This window comes from Mesoplodon mirus, assembly GCF_964341445.2.
Source record: "Mesoplodon mirus genome assembly, chromosome: 17".
NCBI classification, from domain to species: domain Eukaryota; kingdom Metazoa; phylum Chordata; class Mammalia; order Artiodactyla; family Ziphiidae; genus Mesoplodon; species Mesoplodon mirus.
Window position 1 is genome coordinate 2810183 of NC_138993.1, and position 23018 is coordinate 2833200.

The window sequence follows — 23018 nt, forward strand, 5'->3', positions numbered from 1 at the left end:
TCTGCCCATTTTTTAATCAGGTTGTTTGGGGTTTTTTGATATTCAGTTATATGAGTCCTTTGTATATGTTGGATATTAACCCCTTATCAGTCATATCATTTGCAAATATCTTCTCCCATTCAGTAGGGTTTTTTGTTTGTTTGTTTCGTTGATGGTTTCCTTTGACGTGCAAAAGCTTTTTAGTTTGATTAGGTTCCAATTGTTTCATTTTGCTTTTGTTTCCCTTGTCAGAGGAGACAGATCTCAGAAACTATTGCTAAGACCAGTGTCAAAGAGAGTACTGCTTGTATTTTCTTCCAGGGGTTTTATGGTCTTTTCATTTAGGTCTTTAATCCATTTTGAGTTTATTTTTGTATACAGTGTGAGAAAATGTTCTAATTTCATTCTTTTGCATATGGTTTTCCAAGCACCACTTATTGGAGAGACTGTCTTTCTCCACTGTATATTCTTGCCTCCTTTGTTGTAGATTAATTGACCATAGGTGCATGGGGTTATTTCTGGGCTGTGCTGTTCCACTGATCCATGTACCTGTTTTGTACCAATACCATACTGTTTTGATGACTGTAGCTTTTGTACTATAGTCTGGAGTCAGGGGGCGAAAAATCACACATCTGTTTTAACTTTCCTCTGGAACTGTTGAAATTTGCTTTCTGTAACCAATCCCCCAAATAAATCCTGATGTTGCTTAGTTATTTAAGAATTGGAAGAATTCATCCCATTAACCTTTGTTTACCACTACTTTCTTGAAATGAATTCTTTTTCAGGCTTCTTTTCTTCTTATCCCAGAGGCTAGCTCCTCCTCTTCTATCAGATTTCCTAATTTCACAGTGTACCTGAGTTCTGTCCTAGGTCCTCTTCTTTATTTACACTACACATGTAGGTGATTTTACAGTCCTCTGGCTTTGGACATTATCTATACACTCAAGAGTTTCAAATCTGTGTCTCCAGTTACAGTCTCCTTTATGCTTTGTTGGGATATCCAGCTGCCAACTCAGCAGCTCCGGGTAGACAGGTAACAGGTACCTGAAACTTCACATTTCTAAAATAGAGTTCCCTTCCTTCCCGACCCCCACCAAATGCAGTGTCCTTCAAGCTTCTGCCATCCCGATTAGTAAATAGCACCATAGTTCTGGGTTCACTCCAAAACCTCATGTCATTGTTGGTTCCATCTTTCCTTGCACATGACTCACAACTAGTACATCCAGTTGCTCTTACAACAAATATTTCTCAAACGTAACCATTTGGCAACATCTCCATGGTTACAGTCTTAACCCAAGCCATCATCATCATCTAGACCACTGTACTCCCCCTCACCTGTTGTCCTTCTCTCTTTACCTCAGCATCCAGTAGGTGGTTATCTTTCTAAAGTGTGAGAGCATGTCACCCTCCACATTTAAAACCCTCCAATCCCTTCCCATTATTATTATTTTTTTTATTATGCTATGCTTTGGTATTTAAGGAACCAAATACCAAATCCAAGGTCATGAAGATTTTACCCTATGTTTTATTCTAAGAATTTTATAGCTTTAGTTCCTAAACTTAGATCTTTGATCCATTTTTTGAGTTAATTTTTTTAATATGGTATGAGATAGTATCCAACTTCATTCTTTTGCACATGGACATCCAGTTTTCCCAGCACCATTTGTTGAAGAGCATGGTCTTGGCACCCTTGTTAAAAATCAGTTGACCTTACATGTGTGAGTTAGAGTTAGGGTTAGGTCAGTGCAACCTCTTTGGAATCAGTTTACTCAAATGAATCTAGTGCTCTTGTGGACCAGGAATAGGTGAGAAGTATATGAGCAAAATTTACTCATTATGCTTGTATTTGGGGTAGATTCCAAACCATCGTTGCCCTGGCACATAAATCATCAAATGTCAAATCCAAAGCCTCAGAGGAAAGAGTTCAGTCCCCAAGGGAGCAGTGAGAGCTTGACAGTGTAAAACTTTGTCCAGAGTGTATCAGCATTAAATTAGCACTGCTGAAACAGTACCTTGAAGACTTGCAGTAACACCTGGAAATTCCTTCCAATGTGCATATAAGTAGAATCCTGGAAGCTTTTTATATGACTTGTCTTATGGCCTTACAGATTTAATGAACCAAATGAAAACTGAATCTCTGTTCCACATCCCATCCTTTATCTCTAGGTAAGACAGAATCTATTCTTATTTCAAAGTAGAGTTTTAAGTGTCCATATTTCTTAAGCCACATTTAAAGGAATCATATCTTAAGTAATTTTAAATGTTGTCTGTCTTCATCTTGTACATAAAACTCCAGCAAATTTAGTATTGGCATTTATCATGCTCTTCAAAGCAATCTAATGTGGGATCCTCAACATTTCTGTGTCAATAAAATAAGGTGTGGAACTAGCAGATTCGATGAAGACCTGCTTCATCCTTGCCATACTGGATGTCTGGATGCCATTTGGGTTGGGTTTAGAAGATGGGGGAGTGGAGATGTTTCCAGGCCTGAGTCTCTTAACAGCAGAGATATGGAAGGGAGGAGGAGATCCCCAAGAGACCAGCTGTTGACTACAGAGCACTGCCACGTGCCTCGTGGTGGCACTCGCTGGATTTGGGACAGCTGTGGTGTTCTGAGAGGAGGACCGGAAAGTGTTACAAGAGTTGTTGGATTTGAACAAATCTGCTTGGATCGGAGCAGCCCAGTCTGAGCCTGGCCACTACCGCTTTGCCCACATCTGCTCTGTGGGCACAGGGCATGTCTCTGTGGGTGCTGGGTGCTGGGTGTACAGAGAACCGCCGGCTCGGGGCAGGCGCAGGCAAGGACTTTTGCTGATATATTGAGTGTTTTTATTGTGAAAGGGTTAGGGTTTTGTCAAGTACTTTTTTAGCATAAATAAGATGATCATGTGTTTTTTTTCCCTTTCATTTTTTTATTGTGTATTACATTGATTTTTTTTATGATTAATCATCATTGCCTTCATGGGATAGATCCCACTTGGTCATGGTGTATAATCCTTTAATATGCACTGACTTTGATTTGCTACTTTTTTTTTTTGCGGTACGCAGGCCTCTCACTGCTGTGGCCTCTCCCGTTGCGGAGCACAGGCTCCGGACGCGCAGGCTCAGCGGCCATGGCTCACGGGCCCAGCCGCTCCGCGGCATGTGGGATCTTCCCGGACCAGGGCACGAACCCGTGTCCCCTGCATCGGCAGGCGGACTCTCAACCACTGTGCCACCAGGGAAGCCCTAGATCTTTTTAAATGTAGACATTTGCTGCTATAAATATGTTCTACGATTGTTGAATACTTCCTATTATTCTTAGACTAGAATTCAAACTCCTCACTGTGGTTTACAATCCCTACATGCGCTGATCCTGACCAGTTCTCTGGCGCTGTCTCCTTCCACTCTTCTCTGGGTTTGCCCGGGAACTGTTTTTATTTCCTGACTTACTAATTAACTTAGTGCTTTAGTGTAATAACATTAAATAGGTGAGTGACTGATTAACTTAATTCCTTAGTGAAATAACAATAATGTACCTTTTGATAGCGTGTGGAACCGTTGCTGTGTATCTTCGTGAAAAGTTTAAACATATATGGAAAAAGATTGAACGTAAATGTTCATAGCAACATTATTCATAGTAGTCAAAAGGTGGAGACAACTCAGGTATCCACCATCTGATGAATGGATAAACGAAATGTGGCCCATCCATACAGTGGAATGTTATTCAGTCATAAGAAGGAATGAAGTTCTGATGCATGCTGTAACATAGGTGAAACTCGAAGACATTCCACTAAGTGAAAGAAGCCAGACACAAAAGGTCACATGATATTTCATGATTCCATTTATATGAAATATCCAGAATAGGCAAATTCATAGATACAGAAAGCAGGTTAGTGCTTACCAGGACATGGGGCGAAAAGGGGGAGGAAAACCATCACTTTAGTGGTGATAGTCACACAATGTTGTGAACGTACTCAGTGTCACTAAATGTAAATTTTATGTTATGTATATTTCACCACAATAAAAAAAAATCAATTCAGTTTAAAAAATATATTTTTTCTGTGCAAACAGAAAAATATCTCATTTTCAAATAATGTTTTTTTGTATCAGTTATTGAAAAACAAACCACATAGTTCAAAGACCAAAGTTTAAAATGAAAGATAAGTAAAATGATAAAGACTCACTCTTTTACATTACATTACATCCAGTGTCAGAGTGCTTGATATTAAATGGATTTTAAAAATCCAACTATTTTATTTATTGTTTATTTCAGAGGAACATGTCGGTGGCTTCAACTCCAAAGGGTTTATCTCAACAGATAAATGAAATCTGGTGGTAGACAGTGCAGAGAGGATGTAGAGCAGGGATCAGTAAACCGCTGCTCTTTCTATGGGAATACAGCCCTAGCCATTCAGGTACATATTGTCTATCCTGATCCCTGCTCTTTCTATGGAAATACAGCCCTAGCCATTCAGGTACATATTGTCTGTGGCTCCTTTTCACTGCAATAGCAGAGCTTTACAGGAAAAGCTTGCCCACCCTCAGTTTAGATACTCCATTTCGTATTTGACATCACTGAGGATTCAAGCCTCCTCTATAATGTACTCCAACATCCTCAGTAACAAACTTTTATCCCCATGGCTGGCCAAAAAAAACAACCCGGGCACATTTAGGTAAGGATATCTCCATGAATAAGAATTACACAGTTTTTTTCCTCCCAGCTGGATTAAAACTTGCCTGAGGATAAGAACCATACTTTATATTTACTTATATTCTTTATACTTTGCATTTAGAAAAGTAAGAAATAGTTTTATTAGGTCTACAAAAAAATCAGAAGAAAATACTCAGGGACACTTTTGATACTCTCTGTCTTCATTTCTCAGAAATAAATTACTGATATTATTTCTTTACATGTTCCTTTGTTATCCATAATCAACAAATTCCACTTGGAAAGAAAAAGGAACAGTGCTATTCTAGCATGTCAACTAAAATGTAATCATGTCTTATTGCCCTTCCTTCATCATCATTATTATTATTTTAAATAAAACCAAGGATACTTCAAATACCAAAAAAAAAAGAGTAGCAGCTTTCTTTTAATGTGGGTGTCCCTTGTAACTAGGGGCAGGCAGGGCAAGAGAAAGGGGAGGAGGTGAAAAAAAATGTAAATCGTAATTGCATATCAATACCCTCATCTAAATTAGAAGAGAATGTATGTATAAAATAAATAAGATACACGGATATAATGTGCCACACAGGGAATATAACCTATATTTTATTATAACTATAAATGGAGTATAACCTTAAAAAATTGTGAATCACTACGTTGTTACACCTGAAATTTATATAATTCTGTACATCAACTATACCTCAGTAAACAAATAAATAAATTAGAAGAGGGAAAAAAATCCAACTATTTTTTTTATTGACAGACTTCTTTAGTACATCTGGAATTCATACATTGAGTGTTACCATGGATATTTTTGTTTAACCAGGTTAGATTGACAAGATAAACCTTACACTCCAGGACTATATCCTTGCCTCAGTTAAGATTGCAAAATGCTCTTTGTTAATATATTTTTTTAATGAAAGAACATAGCTAGAAATAGCTTCATCAGGTTTTAAATTTGTTAAACAGTTATTCAACATGGAGTTTTTTGGTTGGTAGTGGTTGTGTGGTGATGAAAGCACACAGAAAGCAGTGGATTGATTTGTACTTTCCTTGAAAGAAATATAAGAGTCAAAGATAAAATGTATTACTGAAAATTATTAGCAAACGTCTAAATTGTAAGTTTATCTTCCTGAACTAATTGTTAATTGAGTTGCATGTGCCAAAGCATGGTCATCGACAAGTGAAAAGGCTCACATTTCCAATTCTGTTGGAGTTTCCAAAATGATCTGTCACGTAGTGTGGCACCTGCTGTATTATTTTCTTACGTGAACTGTCTGATGAAAACACAGGCATTGGTGAGATCTTAAACATGGAAGCCCAGACAGAAAGCATGATTAGTTCATTTACAGCTGGTTCTTCCCTACTCTATTTATGTGACACTCATCTAGTTCTACCATATAGACCTTAAAAAGAACATTTAAAAAATAAATTTAAAGAGCCGTATGTTCTTTTTCACTGCGATGACATGCAAGAGCCTCTTCAATCTTGGGGCGAGAGAGGTTGAATTTGTGAAGCTCTGTCTGTGTTTTAAGTTAGGTCAAGTTATATTGTATATGTTAGCTAATTAAGTAGAATTTACTGGTCTGTACAAAATTTGAACTAGCAGTCCTTCACACCATAGTATATTTTTTGCTCTAAGCAATATTGTTGGAATATTGGAAGGAGCATAGCTTAATATTTTTTAAAAGAGCAGACAGACAAATCGGGCCTAAATCTGGATTCAACCACCCGATGGTTGTTTAAATGAAAAACTGTTTATAGATTTGTACAGCTGTCTTCATTTTTTAAAAATAATTTATCTTTTATTCAAATTGTTGAATACTTTATATTACAGTAAATTTGATTGAAAAGAATGAGGAAAGAAATCAATTTTTAAAAATGTACTCATGTTGAAATCAAACAAGCCAGCCAAATGGAGTACAAACCAAGGAACCCTGTAGTTTGGTTTGCTTTCCAGAGTATGAATACCCAATTGTGGTTTAAATGAAAAACTGTTTATAGATTTGAACAGACGTCTTCATCTGTAAAACCCTTGCTGTGAAGGATTATTGTGACATTTCAAAAGTGGGTAATAAGAGGCCGGCCCTCTGTAGGTGTTTGGTGTGTGGTGTCTGTGATAATGTCAATGATAATTTGGATGACTTTCTACAAAAAAAAAAAAAAAAAAAATTCATGGGCTTCTGTTGTTAGCAGATCTCTAAATGTTCATGTAATTTTCTCCATCCCTCTGAGTGGTTTTAGGGGGAGGGGGTGGGTAAAAATTTAAGATAAAGATGCCTAATTTGGTAAAATGATAGGAATGCGATTTAATCGTTCCCTGTATCCAATTTGCCTAACGGTCAGGTTCTGAAATTGACACCAAAGCAGCTTTTGTTGGAAGATGTGATTGCCCTCCTGAAGGTCCTCTCCTTTTCTGGCTTCTTTGGTAATTCACTATAAATCAGTTGTTGCTAAGTGTGGATTTTTAACTGAGATTACATTTGGCGGATAATAACTTAAATAAGATTCCTTTTTGATGAGTCCATGGGGTGCTAATTCAGATTGAATAGAGAGAGCTAAATGTTTGTTTCATTCTTACTCTGAGGTTATAGCCAATAACCTTCAAGATTTGTGTATTGATAAATCTGAGCAACCCTTGCTTTTTCTCCCAGAGTCAAATTAACATAACGTAAAGTAAGTGCCTGCAGATGAAACTGTTATTTTCCCCCAGCTGTTTGCACCTGGACTGTCACCAGCCAGAGGTGGAGGGGTAAAGGACAAACGCATTGTGGGTATAATCTCGTCTCAGTGATTGGACAATTTGCCATTTAACAAACTTTGGGGAATACTTAGGGTTTTCCAGTTTCTTTCACAGACATGCATTCGTTTCATCGTTTATATTTATTGGGCGCCAGCTGTGTGCCCAGAACTCTTGTAAGTATCATCAGTACAGTGGTGAACAAAACCGATGACATCTCTGCCCTTGTGGAGCCTGTATTTCAGGGAGGGACTTAATTGGTTGTGCTCAAGGCTAAGCAGCTGTAACAAGGAAGCCCCCCAGTACTGCAGCTTCTATAAGACAGCAGGTCCTCTCTGTTCTGTGACTGTCCAGGTGGTGCAGCTGGTGGAGCGGCTGTGCTGCAGGCATCCTTCAGAGGCCCAGCGTCTGGCCCCTGCTGCTTTGTCAGCCTTTGGGAGCTTCCTCATCTGTCCTCCTCACCCGTAGGATCCAGACTGGGCTGCTGCTACATGCAGCTCCAGCCCCAGTGAAGGGGACTCTGGAGTAATTTGTTCCTAAAGTGGAGATGACACAGATGCCACACCATCCCTTCTGCTCATCCTCCCGGGCCCCCTTGACTCTGATTTGGATGTATCACACTTGGCTACAAAGGAAGCTGGGAAATGTAGTCTCTTGCTGGACCAGCTTAAACACAAGGCAGGGGGGTGGGTTTGGGGAAGCAGAGTGGGCTGTACTGCTCCCACCACAGGGGAGAAGGACACGGAAGCACCCAGGTTAAATATATGAAATGCCACATGGTGGCAAGTGCTGGGGAGGAAAGGAAAGCCGGGGGGCATTGGAGAGAGATGACAGTTTTAAGGAGTTCGGCAGGGAAGCCTCACTGAGTAGGTGACACTTGAGGAGAGAGCTACAGCAGTGAAGGGGTGATGCTCGCAGCCCGGGGAGGGTGCTGCAGACCGAGGCCATGGCAGGAGGGAGTCGTGGGGCGCAGGGCGGGTGCTGGGAAGAGGGTGGGTCGGGGTGGTGGAGAGCTCGTTTTTGGATATGCTGGGCTTAAGGTGCTTCCCCATCCATGTGGAGACGTCCAGCTGGCCGTTGGGTTTGTGACTCTGGAGTTGGGAAAGCAGCTTGGACTGGGAACCTAAAGTTCAGAGAAGTGAGATGCAGCGTCTGACTTAATCCTGTTCTTTACTGTAAAGACCATGCTCACCTCTGTGGGGAGAAGCCAGCCAGGCCACAGGGAGGTCACGGGCTCCCGACCGCAGACCTGTCCGGGTGTGCAGGTGTGTATGGAGCTCGTTCCGCCCTGAGAGAAGTTCTCATGGCCCCTTGCAGTGGACCTCGGTGCCATGTATGAGGCCCTGTGTAATCGTCCCTGGGGAGGCTGAGGCGCAGGGAGGGGCCAGATGGCGCCAACCAGTTCCGTCCCTGTTCAGCACCCTCTGTGGAGAGTGGGCTCTGGGAAGAGGGTGCTTTTGTTCAGCAGGTTCTTAAACACAGCCTACTCGGGCGTGAGGTTGAACAAGCAGGGGCTCGAGAGGAAGCGGAGCCGCGGTTACTGGTGGAGGGCGTCTGGGCGCTGCTCCTCCTGCCATCTCGCCCTCGAATCCACTCCAGACTCAAGCCCCTCCGTAGAGTCTCCCCTCTGCCCAGCTCATCGTGCGACACTGAGATCCACGCTGGGCCAGAGGCCCTCAAGTGCAACCCGCTTCCATGCACACCTGGACACCTGCACACCTGGACACGTGGACAGGTCTGTGATCAGGAGGCCTGTGGTCTCTCTGGGGCCCGGCCAGCTTCTCCCTACAGAGATGAGCCACGTTCTGCTCGTTGTTACCTGACAGATGTTTTACCTGCATCCCTGGACAGGGTGGTCCGCCAGAAAGGATCTGAAGGCCATGTTCCGGTTCTCAAGCTGCCTGCATGTTGCTGTGTGACCTTGAGCAAGTCCCTCAAAGTTTGGGTTTTCTCCTCCATAAATAGAGGGTGGTCAGCGGACTTCATCCCATCGTCAGGAGGGTGGGGTCACCGGAGGTGCGTGTCAGCGTCAGGTGGAGGAAAGCACACCAAGGTCCACTCGGCCTGAGCTCCTCCTCAGACTTTCCCGAAAGCAGTCGGAGCCCGGCAACAAATGCCCCCAACACACACGTCTCCCCAGCCACGTTCCGAAGCTCTTTAGAGGCTGAGGGGCAAGGAGGGCGTCTCAGCTATTCAGATTCGCTCACCTCGTCCCACTCCAAAGCGGGGAGCAGGCCTTGCAGGTGCCCCCCGTGTTCTCATCTGTTCAGATCCTCACTCAGCGAACGTCAGGCCTTGTAGGACTGAGACGTCTTAGTCACTACAGACACTCAGTACATCATCGTCCAGTTGAGCTGCTGAGCCCACTGAAATGTTCAGCGTGAAACTGAGCCCATGTACAGTGTGTCCTGGAACGTAAAATTTAAGCCAAGAAACAGCTCTCACTCTAAAGTAACTTGCCAAAGGGTAGTGCTGAGATCAGGGAGGAATCTGATAGCTTAATTGGTTAGGGTAAGATGTGCCTTTGTATTCCAGAAAAGTTAAAACTTTCCAGAGAATGTGGATAGTCCTATTCCCAATTCCTTGGAAGTACCCTCAGGATCCTAGCAAGGTGAGGGTGAGGTGCCTTGTAGGCATCGAGGTGCTTGGTCAGGGAATTGAGTTAAAGCCGTGGGTGGAAAGAATCTTGAATCTCAGTATCATGGCAGCAGCTACATGTCAGAGAATCAATCTTTTTTGGTTTGTAGTCGATAAATCCTTTTCTGAGCCAGAACTTAGTAGGGTAGAAGCCACTTCATACAGCTGGTACCGCTCCCTCCCCTCTGTTTTTACTGCTCAAGTCAAAAGAATGATAAGAAAATAGGCTTTTATCGGGAACTGATGTGAATGAGTTTCTGAGGGTGGTTCTAAAATCTAATGATATTCGGCCTAGTCTCTCATAGCTTCTGTAGTTATGTCTGCATTGCTGATGTGACAGACTTGAGAATGATGAACCCATTCCCCTTAAAAAAAAAAAAAGATGGTGTTTGCTGTAAGGGTTGTCATAAACTTGTCCATATAAACAAGAATAAAGAATGTGGCTTTCAGATCGTGCTTCCCATGGGGACTCTTGGGAGGGGTGTTTGCGTTAACAAGATGCCTTTTCGTATATAGGTGTCAAAAACTGAGAGGTGAAATGTCCGTATTTTTCTTGTTCATCTTCAGATGCTCCTGCCTGGGAAATGCATAGAGAAATAGCTTATTTGGTGTAATTATGTTTAAAATGGATGTTATGACAACTCAGTAGCATTGAAATCGCAGTATTAGCACCCTTCCTTGGAAAGATATGTGTTACCAAGACTTTTCTGATCGGCTTGGGGAAAATAAACCCTGAGTCACAAACCACCAAATTAAAAATATAATACCCATTTGAGGGCATTTCAGCTTATTTGTGTTAGAAACAGTTCCTTTTCTATGAAGGCAAGGAAGTTGACTAATCCATTTTAGAAAGGTTTTAAACAATAAGAACCCAGAAGACTCTCATCTTGATCTACTTTAACCTGAATTCCTGGTTCCCATTAGGGTTTTTCTGAATATCTAATACTCCATTGATTAATGAGTTTAACTTAATCCTTACATCGTAGTTAGGAACTTTATCTTCACTCAAATAATGTATTCAGTCTCATTTTGATAACAGTTCTGCTAAAGCCTGGTATTGACTAGAGCTTGGTTATTTGGTGGAAAGTTTCAGCTAAGGGGCCTGATCTCACTCTGAACTAAACCACTTTCTCACAGACATAAATCAACTTCACCATTTGGTCGCAATAGGTAATACTTAATGTTTCCCAAGCATAGCCCACGATTTTACTTGCATTTGATATAAATTCCTATTCGTGTATTTACTTACCAGTGTTTGCACAGCTGTGCTTGTGTTCATACATCCTCTTGTGAATTTGTCCACTGACAGAGGCTGTTTCAGGTTTAGATTTCATCTCTATCAGGTCAGAGGTGTAATCTATTTAACTTGCTGTATGATGAACATCTAACGTGTGCAATTTGATTATGACAATATATCTACATAGCTAGAAGCACTGTTTTCTTATGAATATTAAAACATGTTTACAAACAGATATCCTTCAAAATGTGTGATTGGATTAAGATTCTTATTCATCCAGGTCCAAGGCATATGGTTTACGTGCCTTTCCCAGTGGCAATAAGAAACGTGTATGAGGGTGGCCCAGAATCACTGAGTGTAGATACACCAAGATGCAACATTCCAAAACGATCGCTCCTGCTGTTGTATTTGTATGATTCAATAATATCAACCCTGAAGTTTCTCTCTGGCTCTAGCCTCAGGGGTCATACAGTGGAAATCAGGCTTCAGGGGTTGGGATGGGGGTGGGGCCTATGCAGTCAGGCGTGGGGAGAAAGTACCAGGTGGCCTTTTGTGCTGTATGCAGCACAGATGCAGACACCAACCTGTCATCTCTAGGGCTGCCAAGTCCATTACCATCACCGTGAGCCACAGGGGCAAACGGCCCTCAAGATGTGCTTCATCCAAATTGAGATGTGCTGTCAATCTGAGGTCACAGCAGTGTTCGGTCTTTTTCTCCAAAACTTAGGTGTTGTTCAGTAATTTAACAGCTAAGGCATTAAAAAATGTTCACTGTCTCAGAAGTTGGAGGCCTACTGTGAGGTTATGAATGATCCAAGTCCTGGTTTTCCCCTAAAGTTGACCCCCAAAGCATACTTTAGTTCAGCCTGCTTAAAACTGTAGAAGATCTAATTCCAATTAAAGAACGCATGTCGAGTGCTTGCTCTGTGGCCCACAATGCCAAGTGCTGGGGAGGAAGAACAAGATGACAGATTCCCAACTCGCAGACGGTTCTGGTCCAACGGGCCCGACAGCACACGTGTCGGGGCTGCGCGTGGTTGGTGTCATGGGAACAGAGGAGAGTTGCAGGTAGAGGTGCGGTATTCAAGCGATCTCCCGGGCGGAGGGAGTGTCTGAGCCCTCTAGAACACCTCCCCCTGGTCTCATTGATGTTGCATGAAGGCCACTGCTGCAGGGGACCCCGAGTTCAGTGTGAGCACCTGAGTCCCTTGGGTGGTCGAGATGTGCTGATTCCATCCACGTGGTTTTCAGGTACCAGCAAGGTCAACCTGGTGAGGATCCCGTCCACGGCCTCCAGCCCACGGGACACGGCCCTGGCTGCCGTGATCTGCAGCGCCCTGGCCACCGTCCTGCTGGCCCTGCTCATCCTCTGTGTCATATATTGTAAGCGGCAGTTTATGGAGAAGAAACCCAGCTGTGAGTTCTGAGCTCTTTCTGTGTCTTAGCATCTTGGTGAAGGGTGTTGGTCATCACTGCCATCTGGGTGTTTGATGAGAACCTAAGAGGAGAGTCAGGTTGCAGCCAAAGGGACAGAGAGGACACGTGGAAACAGGCATCCCAGGGGCCTGCTCCCCAAGAGGCCTCCTGCCACAAGGTGCTGAGGGCATGGCCACCGGGCAGCACCACTTCCCGGGGACCTGAGGAGGCAGGGGTACCCCCGCCCCTCGGCAGAAACACAGCTCGTCTGAGTTCTGGCAACACAAGTACCTTACAACTCGAGCTGTCTTGACCGATTGTTTCGTGTCTTTGCTTCCGTGTAAGAAGAACTATTTTTAAATGTGAACAACAGCTCTCCTTTCCTTTATAACAGCAAAAGCTGGGGTAGTTCTGGTTGCACTGGGATGTTTGTGGGCTCCTCCTGGGGAAGCTGTCTTGCTGACCGAGTTCTTGGCCTCCACAGGGTCCCTGAGGGCACAGGACCTGCAGTACAACGGTTCTGAACTGTCCTGTTTCGACAGACCTCGGCTCAGCGCCCCTGCACCCCACGCCTGTTGTGAGTGCCACCGGGACTTGGCCCAGACCTGCGGTAAGTTCAGTGCTTGGGGGCCACTAGGAATGCAGGCCCTGAAGCTGCAAAGAACTGCTCCCACTAGTTTTCCAGTTAAAGCTAATCTAATTCAGTCATTCTCCCCCATCTCCTGATGTTTTGGGTGTTTTGTGTCTCTTAAGTATTTAACAGAAAAGAACCATCTCATTAAAATTTTAGAATTTCTCAGTAACTTTTTAAGCAAGTTTGCCTTTATTTTGGGGTGAATTGATTTAAAATACTATGAGCCTTTTGTAGAGCAGGGGATCCATCTCCTTTCTTGTCTGGTGGATTCCACCTGAACCTGCATGTAAGTGTCTTAGTGTGTTTTGGGATATCTTAAAGAAGAGGGAGGAGGGAGACCTATTACAGGGTTTTCCACAAACCATAACTGCCTCTGGGGTTATTAACAGAAGTGAAAGTTCAGGGAAGTCCAGGCAGACCCTGGAGATACTGTGGGTTCGGTTCCAGACCACTGCAATAAAGTGAATATTGCAATAAAGTGAGTTACGTGATATTTTGGGGTTTCCCAGTGCATATAATGGTTATGTTTGCACTGTACTGTAGTCTATTAAGTGTGCAACAGCATTATGTCTAAAAAAATAATATATACACCTTAATTTAAAAATACTTTATTGCTGAAAAATGCTAACCGTCATCTGAGCCTTCAGCGAGTATAGTAGTAACGTCAGAGATCCCTGATCACAGATCAGCATAACAAATATAGCAATAATGAAAAAATAATGAAAAATTCTAAATATTGTGAGAATTACCAAAATGGGACACAGACACAAAGTGAGGAGATGCTGTAGGAAAAATGCTGTCAGTAGACCTGCTCGATGCAAGGTGGCCACAAACCTTCACTTTGGGAAAAAGCAATAACTGTGAGGCACGACACAGCCACGTCTGCCTGTGATTCAGATGGACTTGGGGTCTAACGTGGGCAAAAACGGGCAAAGGTCACACCAGCTGGCACACTTCCTGCCCCTGTCCCCACAAACTCACCTCCTCTGCAAAGTAAGAATCAAGGTGGCCGCAGCCCTTCCGGAGGCCTGCCCTCCACCTGCTCCATTCCCCCCTCACAGGTCCCCTGGCGCCTGTGGTTGCAATAGCGTGGCAGCATTTTGTCACCTGTAACCTTCCTTGAAGTTAAACATTTCCCTATTCAATTGCTTATAGTCTCAGAACTGTCCGATCTTTCTTTTCAAGAAGTTGAAGGGTTCAGCTTTTCAGTCTAATATTTAATATATGGGGTAAGGCATCTTCAACATAATTATTTCTCTACTGGCCACTACTGTCTTCTGCTTTAGGGTTAAGAATAAAACATGGGATTTCCATAGCGTGCGTGGATCTGGTTTTGCCTTTGCCTGCACAGATCGTAGACTCAGCTCCTGACAGCACCGATGCCTTGGTGATTCTCAAGGCAGCCCAGGCACTGCCCCTAAATCAGAGTTAGCAAAGAGGATCGCTTGAGAGAGAAACTTGGGTTTGAAATGTGATCAAGTACAGCTTTGTGCAAACCCTGCCTCATCGTCACTTCTATCTGAAAAGAAAGATTAAATACGTGGATGGCTTTGTTGCACGTTTTTGTAATAGAACGCAGAGACTGGACAGCATCCGCCCCCGCTGTCGCCCGCCCAGGTTCAGTGTCGCTCATCATATAAATTGCTTCTTCCTCAGTGGCAGTGCCTATTTTCTTTTCACTTTTATTTTGACATAATTTCAGACTTACAAAAATGTTGAAAGAATAGGACAAAGAATTCCCACATACCCTGTACCTAGATTCCCCCAGTATTAACATTTTATCTCATTTCCACATTGGCTTTATCATTTTTGTCTCTTTCCAAGTATGGTGGGTGTACACAGTCGACCCTTGAACACCTTGGGGGTTGGGGCACCCACTCTCCGCCCAGTCAGACATCCACCTGTGACTCATAGTTAGCCCTCTGTGTCTGCGGCTTCTCTGTGTTCACGGTGTCTCCGTATCCGTGGTCCTGCATCCTCGGAGCCACATGCCCGCTGATCGTGTGGCACTGTAGTATTTACTGTTGAGGAAAATCCTCCAATACGTGCACCCACACAGTGCAAATCCACGTTGTTCAAGGGCCAGCTGTGTGCTTTACATAGACATGTACACAGTTTTTAAATTGCCATTTAAAAATCAGTTGCAGGGAGTTCACTGGTGGCCTAGTGGTTAGGATTCTGGGCTTTCACTGCCATGGCCTGGGTTCAGTCCGTGGTTGTCGAACTGAGATCCCACAAGCTGTGCAGTGCAGCCAAAAAAAGAGAAAAATCTGTTGCAGATAAGGTGTCCCTTTACTTCAGTGCTTGTTTCCTAAGAACAAGAATGTTCTCTTAACACAACAGCATGATTAATGCTAATTTCCTAATTTTGTCTGTATGTTTAACTATATTTATAGTTTTATAAAATCAGAATTACATATGTCTGTATATGTAGAGAGAGAAGTCTAGAAGGCTGTTCAGAAATGTGGACAGTGTTTTGCAGCTTATGGAATTAAGGAAGATTCATTTTTTAATTTCTGATCTCATCTCTCTATTTTTAAAGTTTTTTCTTCAGTGAATGTGTATTATCTTTGTAACCAAAAATACGTACCGCTTCAGTGAACATAATAGTTTGCAGAGCTGTGTGCACATAGATAGTTATTCTTTAAGATACATTCCTAGCAGTAAAAAAACAAAAAGTTGTGTGTGTGTTGAGTTAAAGGGTTTAGACATTTATGTTCTGCGCTGCATGGCTATAGCCCACTCTGCACAAACCGTCAGCCATAGGTGGAAGTCTCGTTTCACGTACCCTCTCATCATTCCTCTTCATCCTTATTTTCATTGTAGTAAAATAGACATCACCTTAAATTTACCGTTTTAGCCGTTTCTCAGTGTACAGTTGGGGGGCATTAAGCACGTTCACATTGCTGTGCAACCGTCACCACCGTCCCCAGAACTTCTCCACGACCCCAAACTGAAGCCCTGTCCCCTTTAAACACTCACCCCCTATTCTTCCTGCCCTCCGGCCCCTGGGACCCACCATCCTACTCTCTGTCTCCAGGAATTTGACTCTTCCAGGTCCTTCATAGAAGGGGCCCATCATTTTTAAGATAAGAAAAAAGAGAAAAAATTAAACCTCATAACCCCTTTCCCCCCGAAAGTCACCCAAAGGGGAATAGCTAAATTTTCGAGAGCAGTGTTGAACTGGTATAAACAAGCACTGCGCCTCACAGCCCTGCCGGCTTTCCTAGGGCCCGTGCATCTCATCCCATCGCCGTGCTGTGACGGGGCCTGCAGCGTTGGCCGGGAGACTCCTGCTTGTAGGGTGCACTCCAAGACCGTTCTTCAGGACAGGTAAATGGGTGTTTTTAATCTATATAATTTCATGTTCCCGTGTGCAAATATACAGGCTACTCATTTACCAATTTTCATGTGAAACTATGGGACATCTCTTTTTTAGTATTATGAATAACATTCTAGACATTGTAGGGGGTGGGAACTTTGGCAAGAATTAGGTAAGTGTCTCAGGGTTACTGATAGCCAGTATAACATTCTTTATTCTTTATATTCCACTAATTTTGCTTTTGTCTTATATTCATGATTTGTGACACTTCCATCATCTGTAAGTAGTTTTTAGCATGTCACATACTCAGAATTTTAGAACAGCAATCAAAGGAATTCAATTAAGACCCAGGAAATTGCCTATTTTAGACATCGGATTAAGTTTAACTATATTGGTTAGAAGTAGGTATAAAAATTCGGTTTTAAAGTAAACGTAGTTATTTAACTTACTGTATTGAAGCAAGTTTATAACAAAGGAAGCATGAGAATTCTGACTCAATACTTGTTGTTTATTTCATCTAGAAAACTGAAAAGCATAGCTGGAATGTTGCTTTGTAGTAGGTTTTTCTCCCAGTAGAGTACTTACAGCTCTTTTGAACATGTGTCCAGAAACGCAGGTCCAGCAGGGGAAGTAATGCCGACTTTCTTTGGGTCCCTTTCGAGGTCCATCTGTGGCGAGTTTTCGGACGCCTGGCCTCTGATGCAGAATCCCAGCTGTGGTGACGACATCTCTTCTTGCGATTCTTATCCTGAGCTCCCTGGAGAAGATGTTCAGTCTCTCAATCCAGAGAGTGCAAGTTCAGCATCCTTGGACTCAAACAGTAGTCGGGGTCTGGTTGGTGGAGCAGTTCCAATTCAAGCTCACCCTGAAAACTTTACAGAAACTACTGATTTATCGAGACCCAAGAACTCAGTGCCAGAACCAGCGCTAACTCAGGACGCGCTCACTGCTAGAAATCAGCTGGCTCAGGAGAGAGGAGATGTCCATCACCTGGCCACTCAGCCGTCACCCCAGGTAAGGCAGCGATGGATTCGGTGTGGGCACAGCAGTGACTTAAGGAAGCCCAGAGGGAACAGGACTCTGTCCCCCATTAAATGTGGGGGAACCTGGGGAGAAGATCTTTCCATCCTTCATAACTTCTTGTATGTTATAGGAGAATATATTTAAATTAAATTTCAGGAGTCCTTTTTTTTAACTAACAGCTCATCTCTAAGGCCATCCAGGGCAGCTGCATTCTTTTCTCCTCTTGTCACTCCAGCTACCCAGCACTGCACCCCAGCACCATCCTGACTGAGAGATGAATTAGTTATGGGAGCATCTTGGAAGCAGTTCCTCACCTTTGTCTTCCCCTGGGATGTTCTTATGCCCAGTACTTACATGCTGTCCATTCACGGTCAAGTTAATGAGAATTTAGGTCCCTCACGGCTACCCTTTTCCCTCCTCTCTCTTTCACTGTGGTTTTTCTAGATCGCTTTGCTTTGACTGACTGATCAGTTTGGTTGGAAATTGATTGTTGGTTGTGATCTGGCACCAAATACAGCAGAAGAACCTTCCAGATGGAAGGGTCTGAAATCAGGTTTTGGGGTGGGGCAGGTGGTGACTGAAGGGAGATGGGCTCTGACCCCGGGGCACCTGGGCCCTGTCCCTGCTTTCTCCTCCAGGTGAGGAGGTGGCCTTTGCTGAGTTTGGCTTAATGTGTATAAGCGTTCCCTGAATGTGAGCACATACGTTGTTGGTGTACGTTCTTCTGGAAGAATGATGCCGGCCTTGAGTATGAAAGGGCAGAGTCACAGCAACAGGGGCTCCCAGGCCCCGCAAGCCCCGTTCTGCACAGACAGGGCTGCTCTCATGCTTGGTCCTCCTGCCCCAGATCAGGGACGTGGCCGATGAGCCACAAGCAAGCTGCGCGGGCTCTTGGAAAGCACCTCTTTTTCCTTGAGACGTCCTGTCTTTGTCTAATAAAATCAGAAAGAGTCTAAAGTCAGTGTGGATGGAGATAGTTCCTTCTAAGAACAAATATGTGGGTTTATATGCATCTAAATCTGCAGTACTTTTTTTTTTAACTATGAAGAAAATCTATAAAGCATGTACAGGGAATTCTGTACTGAAAACATTTGTTGGCTTTGGAGAAAAAACGATGTTGGCTTTCTCATAATAACGGAAATGCAGAAGAGATTAATGAAAGGAGGAAAATCAAACAAATTAGGCAGTTTAAAAAGCACAGACTACGTACCTCTGTAGCTGGGAAAGGTCACTTACTGACCTTGTTCTTTGGAGCCGGCCTCTAATTTTCACACTGTTCATGAGGATAATAAGAAAAGACTTAAGAGTTGGCCTAGGTGCATATAGGTCTCAGAATGGACGTGGCCCACAGACCTCTGGACGGTGCCACCATCAGACTAGCTGCAGTTCTTCTGAGTATTGTCAGTAAATAGAATTACTGCTCATCTTAATTTTGTAGCTTGTCCCCAATTTTGTGGTGTAAATTCTAAAACTAAGGAATAAAGCATCTCGAAGCCAAGTCGTGTCAGAAGCAACTCAGCCTGCCCTTTTCCTTGTCTATGTTATTGAGGAGGTGGAGGTAGGGTGGATGAGCCCTTTTGTCCCAGCTACATGGATGCAAAATTGTAGAAACGTAGTTTAGTATGTAAGATTGGTGCATCAGGACATGAATTCTTTTCAAAGATAGTTGTCAAGGTAATTATGATTACATAAAGATACCTTCAACTCAAAGTCTGATGGAAAGTTATAATGACATATAAGATGAATGAGGAAATGTTACATTCAGGTTGCTCCATGTAATTTATTTATTTATTTTTGAGGTAATTCTCAGTGGCTAAGGACATCACCAAATATTTTTTTAATAAATTTATTTATTTTATGTATTTATTTTTGGCTCCGTTGGGTCTTCATTGTTGCACGCAGGCTTTCTCTAGCTGCGGCGAGTGGGGGCTACTCTTCCTTGCAGTGCGCAGGCTTCTCACTGCGGTGGCTTCTCTTGCTGCGGAGCACGGGCTCTAGGCGTGCGGGCTTCAGTAGTTGTGGCGCGCGGGCTTAGTTGCTCCACGGCATGTGGGATCTTCCCGGACCAGGGCTCGAACCTGTGTCTCCTGCATTGGCAGGCGGACTCTCAACCACTGTGCCACCAGGGAAGCCCCACTCCATGTAATTTATTAATGAAGGGTTTTTATAGGCTTTCCAAGATGTGTTGTCTTATAACTATTAGATAATTTTGGCAAATCTAAATAAGACATCCTGAATTCAGGAAAGGGATTGTTAAAATGTAAATCATTTCCATTTTCTCCATATAATTAAAAATAGCAAATACTATTTTGAGCCCATTTTAAGCGAGAATCTTTTCTAAACTCTGAAAAACACTTCTCTTAGTTGTAGTTACTGAACTTACCTCTTGCAAAGAATTTGATTTCAGAAGCTTTCTATTAATGGACCAGAGGGCAGGACTCCTGGCTCCTCAAGTTCAAGTACAGTGAGCTTGGCCCCTGATGTGGGCTCACTCCTAACTCAGGAGGGCACTGTTTTCTGTTTGGGGGTTTCTGTTTGGGGGGTGGATGAGGGCAGCTGTTGCCAAAACAGCCCCACCCCTTTTTAAACAATTTATTTCTGTTTTATTTTCAGTGAAACTTTAAACTCCTACCCAGGCACTCACTTGTATTTTAACCTCTATTCACTCTTTTTCCCCCAGCTTTATGGAGATGTAATTGATATATAACATAGCATAAGTTAAAGGTATACAGTGTGATGATTCGATTTATTGCCAAGTGCACCAAGGGACTTTTGTCTGTATTTGGTGTGAGGCTCAGATTTCTAATGTGTGATGCATTTGTTTCCGAAAATTTATTTTTACACGGTAGTCTTCCTGTGGGTAGTTTAATGCCACCCAGAGTCTGATAATGATAGGTATGTTTCAGGATAAAGCAAATAGGAGTGAGGACTGTCTTTAGTCTGCATGATTCCATTTTAATCAAATGTTCCCTAAACACACCTTCCCAGAAGGGAACCAGGACTAAGATATTGAGGCATCACTTGCTAAGATATTTGGGAGAATGAAGCCAGCCTGTTTAATAACAGGAAAAGCTTTCTTTGGTGGTGTTTCTTAACCCACATTTTAAATGTCAACATGAAATAATGGAAGGGATGGTAGAAAAGATATGAGATGACCTGGGTTCTAGTTTCTCAATCTCTCAAAATCTCTATTCTTTCCTTATTGGCCAATTAAGTATAATTTTCCTCCCTGGTAGCATTAATATGGTTGTTATTATCATATCAGTTGATCAACATATTTGATAAAACTATCTTATTATTGAGAGAACCTCAGAAGTTTCTATTTCTAGATAATCTCCTTAGACCTTTGAAAAAATTTTTTTCTGTAAATGTGTCTGATATGTCACTAATGCCAAATTAGTGGTAAGTTAATGAAGGGTTACCGCGTGAATGAAGGTTTCACTCACGTACAATAACACGCAGGTGACCCAAGCCTCAGCCCCTCCCAAAGTGAGGTCACTGTGCTTTTGTGATAAGGGACAGATCTAAAGGCTGCTCTCTCCTGAGGACGTTTGCCCTGTGACGTATGTGTGAGTATCCCAGGGAGGTCATTATAAGAGCAGTCTCATTTCCAGACTCTTTCTAAACTTTCTCCAATGGCTTCACAGAAGTTTTAAGTTCAAAGACTAAGAATAGCATTAATTATTAACCATCTTTGTTCTTTTAAAGAATAGACTAAAGAATCCTAAAATCTTTACCTACAATTGCTTTAAAGGAGTGCAACACAGAAACGAGCTTTAAATGTTTGACTGAAGTTGAAAATCAGCAAAAGAATTGTTCATTGATATAGTTTGCTTGGGGCACTTTTTCATCTTTTAAGGACTGTTTGCACATATGGAGTGACTGTGGGCTGTTAGGAAATCTTTATTTTTATTCTCAGAGCACATGGGTCCCTGATATTGCGACACCCTTACAGGAACTTCTTGTCCATATATTATAAAATTCATGTGTACAATTAGTAAAAGCTAAGCACCATAAATTTTTACAGTCACAGTTTAAGGCTTTAATTTGTCAGGTGCTGTGTTCAAAGCTGTCCCTCTGTCACCGTTTCAGGAGGCTGAAAGGACTTGCTTCTTTCTGCAGTGAAGCGTCATATGGAGCCCAAAGGGCAGCCCCTCCTCTGCTTATGGACTCAGCACCGTCTGGACCTCGCGTGGCTTCTGGGGGAAGAAAGTAAATCTGAACCACACTGATGGCATTTTAAGCCTTTCAACCAGTTGCTTCTGAGCCAGACCAGCTGTAAGCTGAGACCTCAAGGAATACACTCCAAGCACTTCTGAGACTTTGCATCTTTCTTACACCAGAAGCTTCTACGCTACAGGCTGACTTCAGAGGCTGACGGGCCAAGTTTGCAGCCACCGAGCTTAGGGGTATAACGAGAAACAGAAATGCATTCATGCTTCTTTTCACGGTGGAGGTGGTTTGCCAAGACTGAAGACCCGGAGTATACATTTTCATTTACATTTTCTTTCCAGAAATAATTTCATACATCCTACGAAAAGGCAACGTCAGATGAGTTACCTTAGTTTTTAGGTAGGATGGGTTCAAAAGGGAGTGTTTTTATTTCCTGAAGGTCACTTTTTCATCTTCTAAATAATTAGCATAGGAGGTTAGAATTGACTTCACATGGCCTGCCTGAGTCTTGGGTTTATTAGATGATGTCAGCTGTCCTAACTGGGAATCAGAAGAGACCAAATCTTGCAGAATTGACGCTTCTCGCCTCAGCTGCTGTCTTGTGAACAGCGGCTGAATTAGTTAACAAGAGGGGCCTGAGTTAGGGCGTGTGTTTGGGAAAGGACTGCCCCTCCCTCTGCGTTAAAAACCCCTTAGCGTGCGCATCCTAGATGAGCAGATTTATATGAAAATCCATTGATGTGGAAGCATTTGTTCCTTCTGTCCCTGGGACTGAGCTTAAAAGATCCAGAATTTCTCTTTTATAGAGAATCGGTATTGATAATGACCTTTTATTTGCATCGTATTTTATACTAAAGGCTTTAGAAATGACAACATATCAGGTTTCCCTGATGCTGAAGCATGACACCAGGTGAGTAGTCTTAGGAGACTCTGCATATTAGGACCAGAAGAAAAAGCACAGCTTGTAGGCAGCATTTAGGTGAATGGATTATAACTGCCATCGTGTAGTTTGACCAGGATATCATAGGGCTCCCACCAATCTCCTAAGCTTCTTCAGCACAGTAATTCCCACCGTAGCCCAACGACGCTGGATTTAAGAGTCTGGTGCTTCTATGAAGGCGATCCATCCGCTACCACCTTGGTATTGACCTACTAGAATTAGCTCTAGAGCTGAGACAGAAATAACCCAGCTCAGTCATGAACCAGGGG

The 23018-nt window shown here is 43.0% G+C and overlaps 1 protein-coding gene across 1 annotated transcript in view; it reads left to right on the plus strand.

Moving 5' to 3' along the window:
* Positions 1-21761, plus strand: part of TNFRSF19 (TNF receptor superfamily member 19) — a gene marked incomplete at its 3' end in the record, with an annotated part of 69174 nt that extends 47413 nt beyond the window's left edge. The window contains exons 5-9 of the mRNA XM_082602420.1: positions 12493-12657; positions 13142-13267; positions 16504-16624; positions 17222-17627; positions 21729-21761. Of these exons, the coding sequence (XP_082458546.1) occupies positions 12493-12657; positions 13142-13267; positions 16504-16624; positions 17222-17627; positions 21729-21761 (851 nt within the window). The remainder of the gene's footprint in view (positions 1-12492; positions 12658-13141; positions 13268-16503; positions 16625-17221; positions 17628-21728) is intronic.
* Between the last annotated feature and the right edge of the window lie 1257 nt (positions 21762-23018).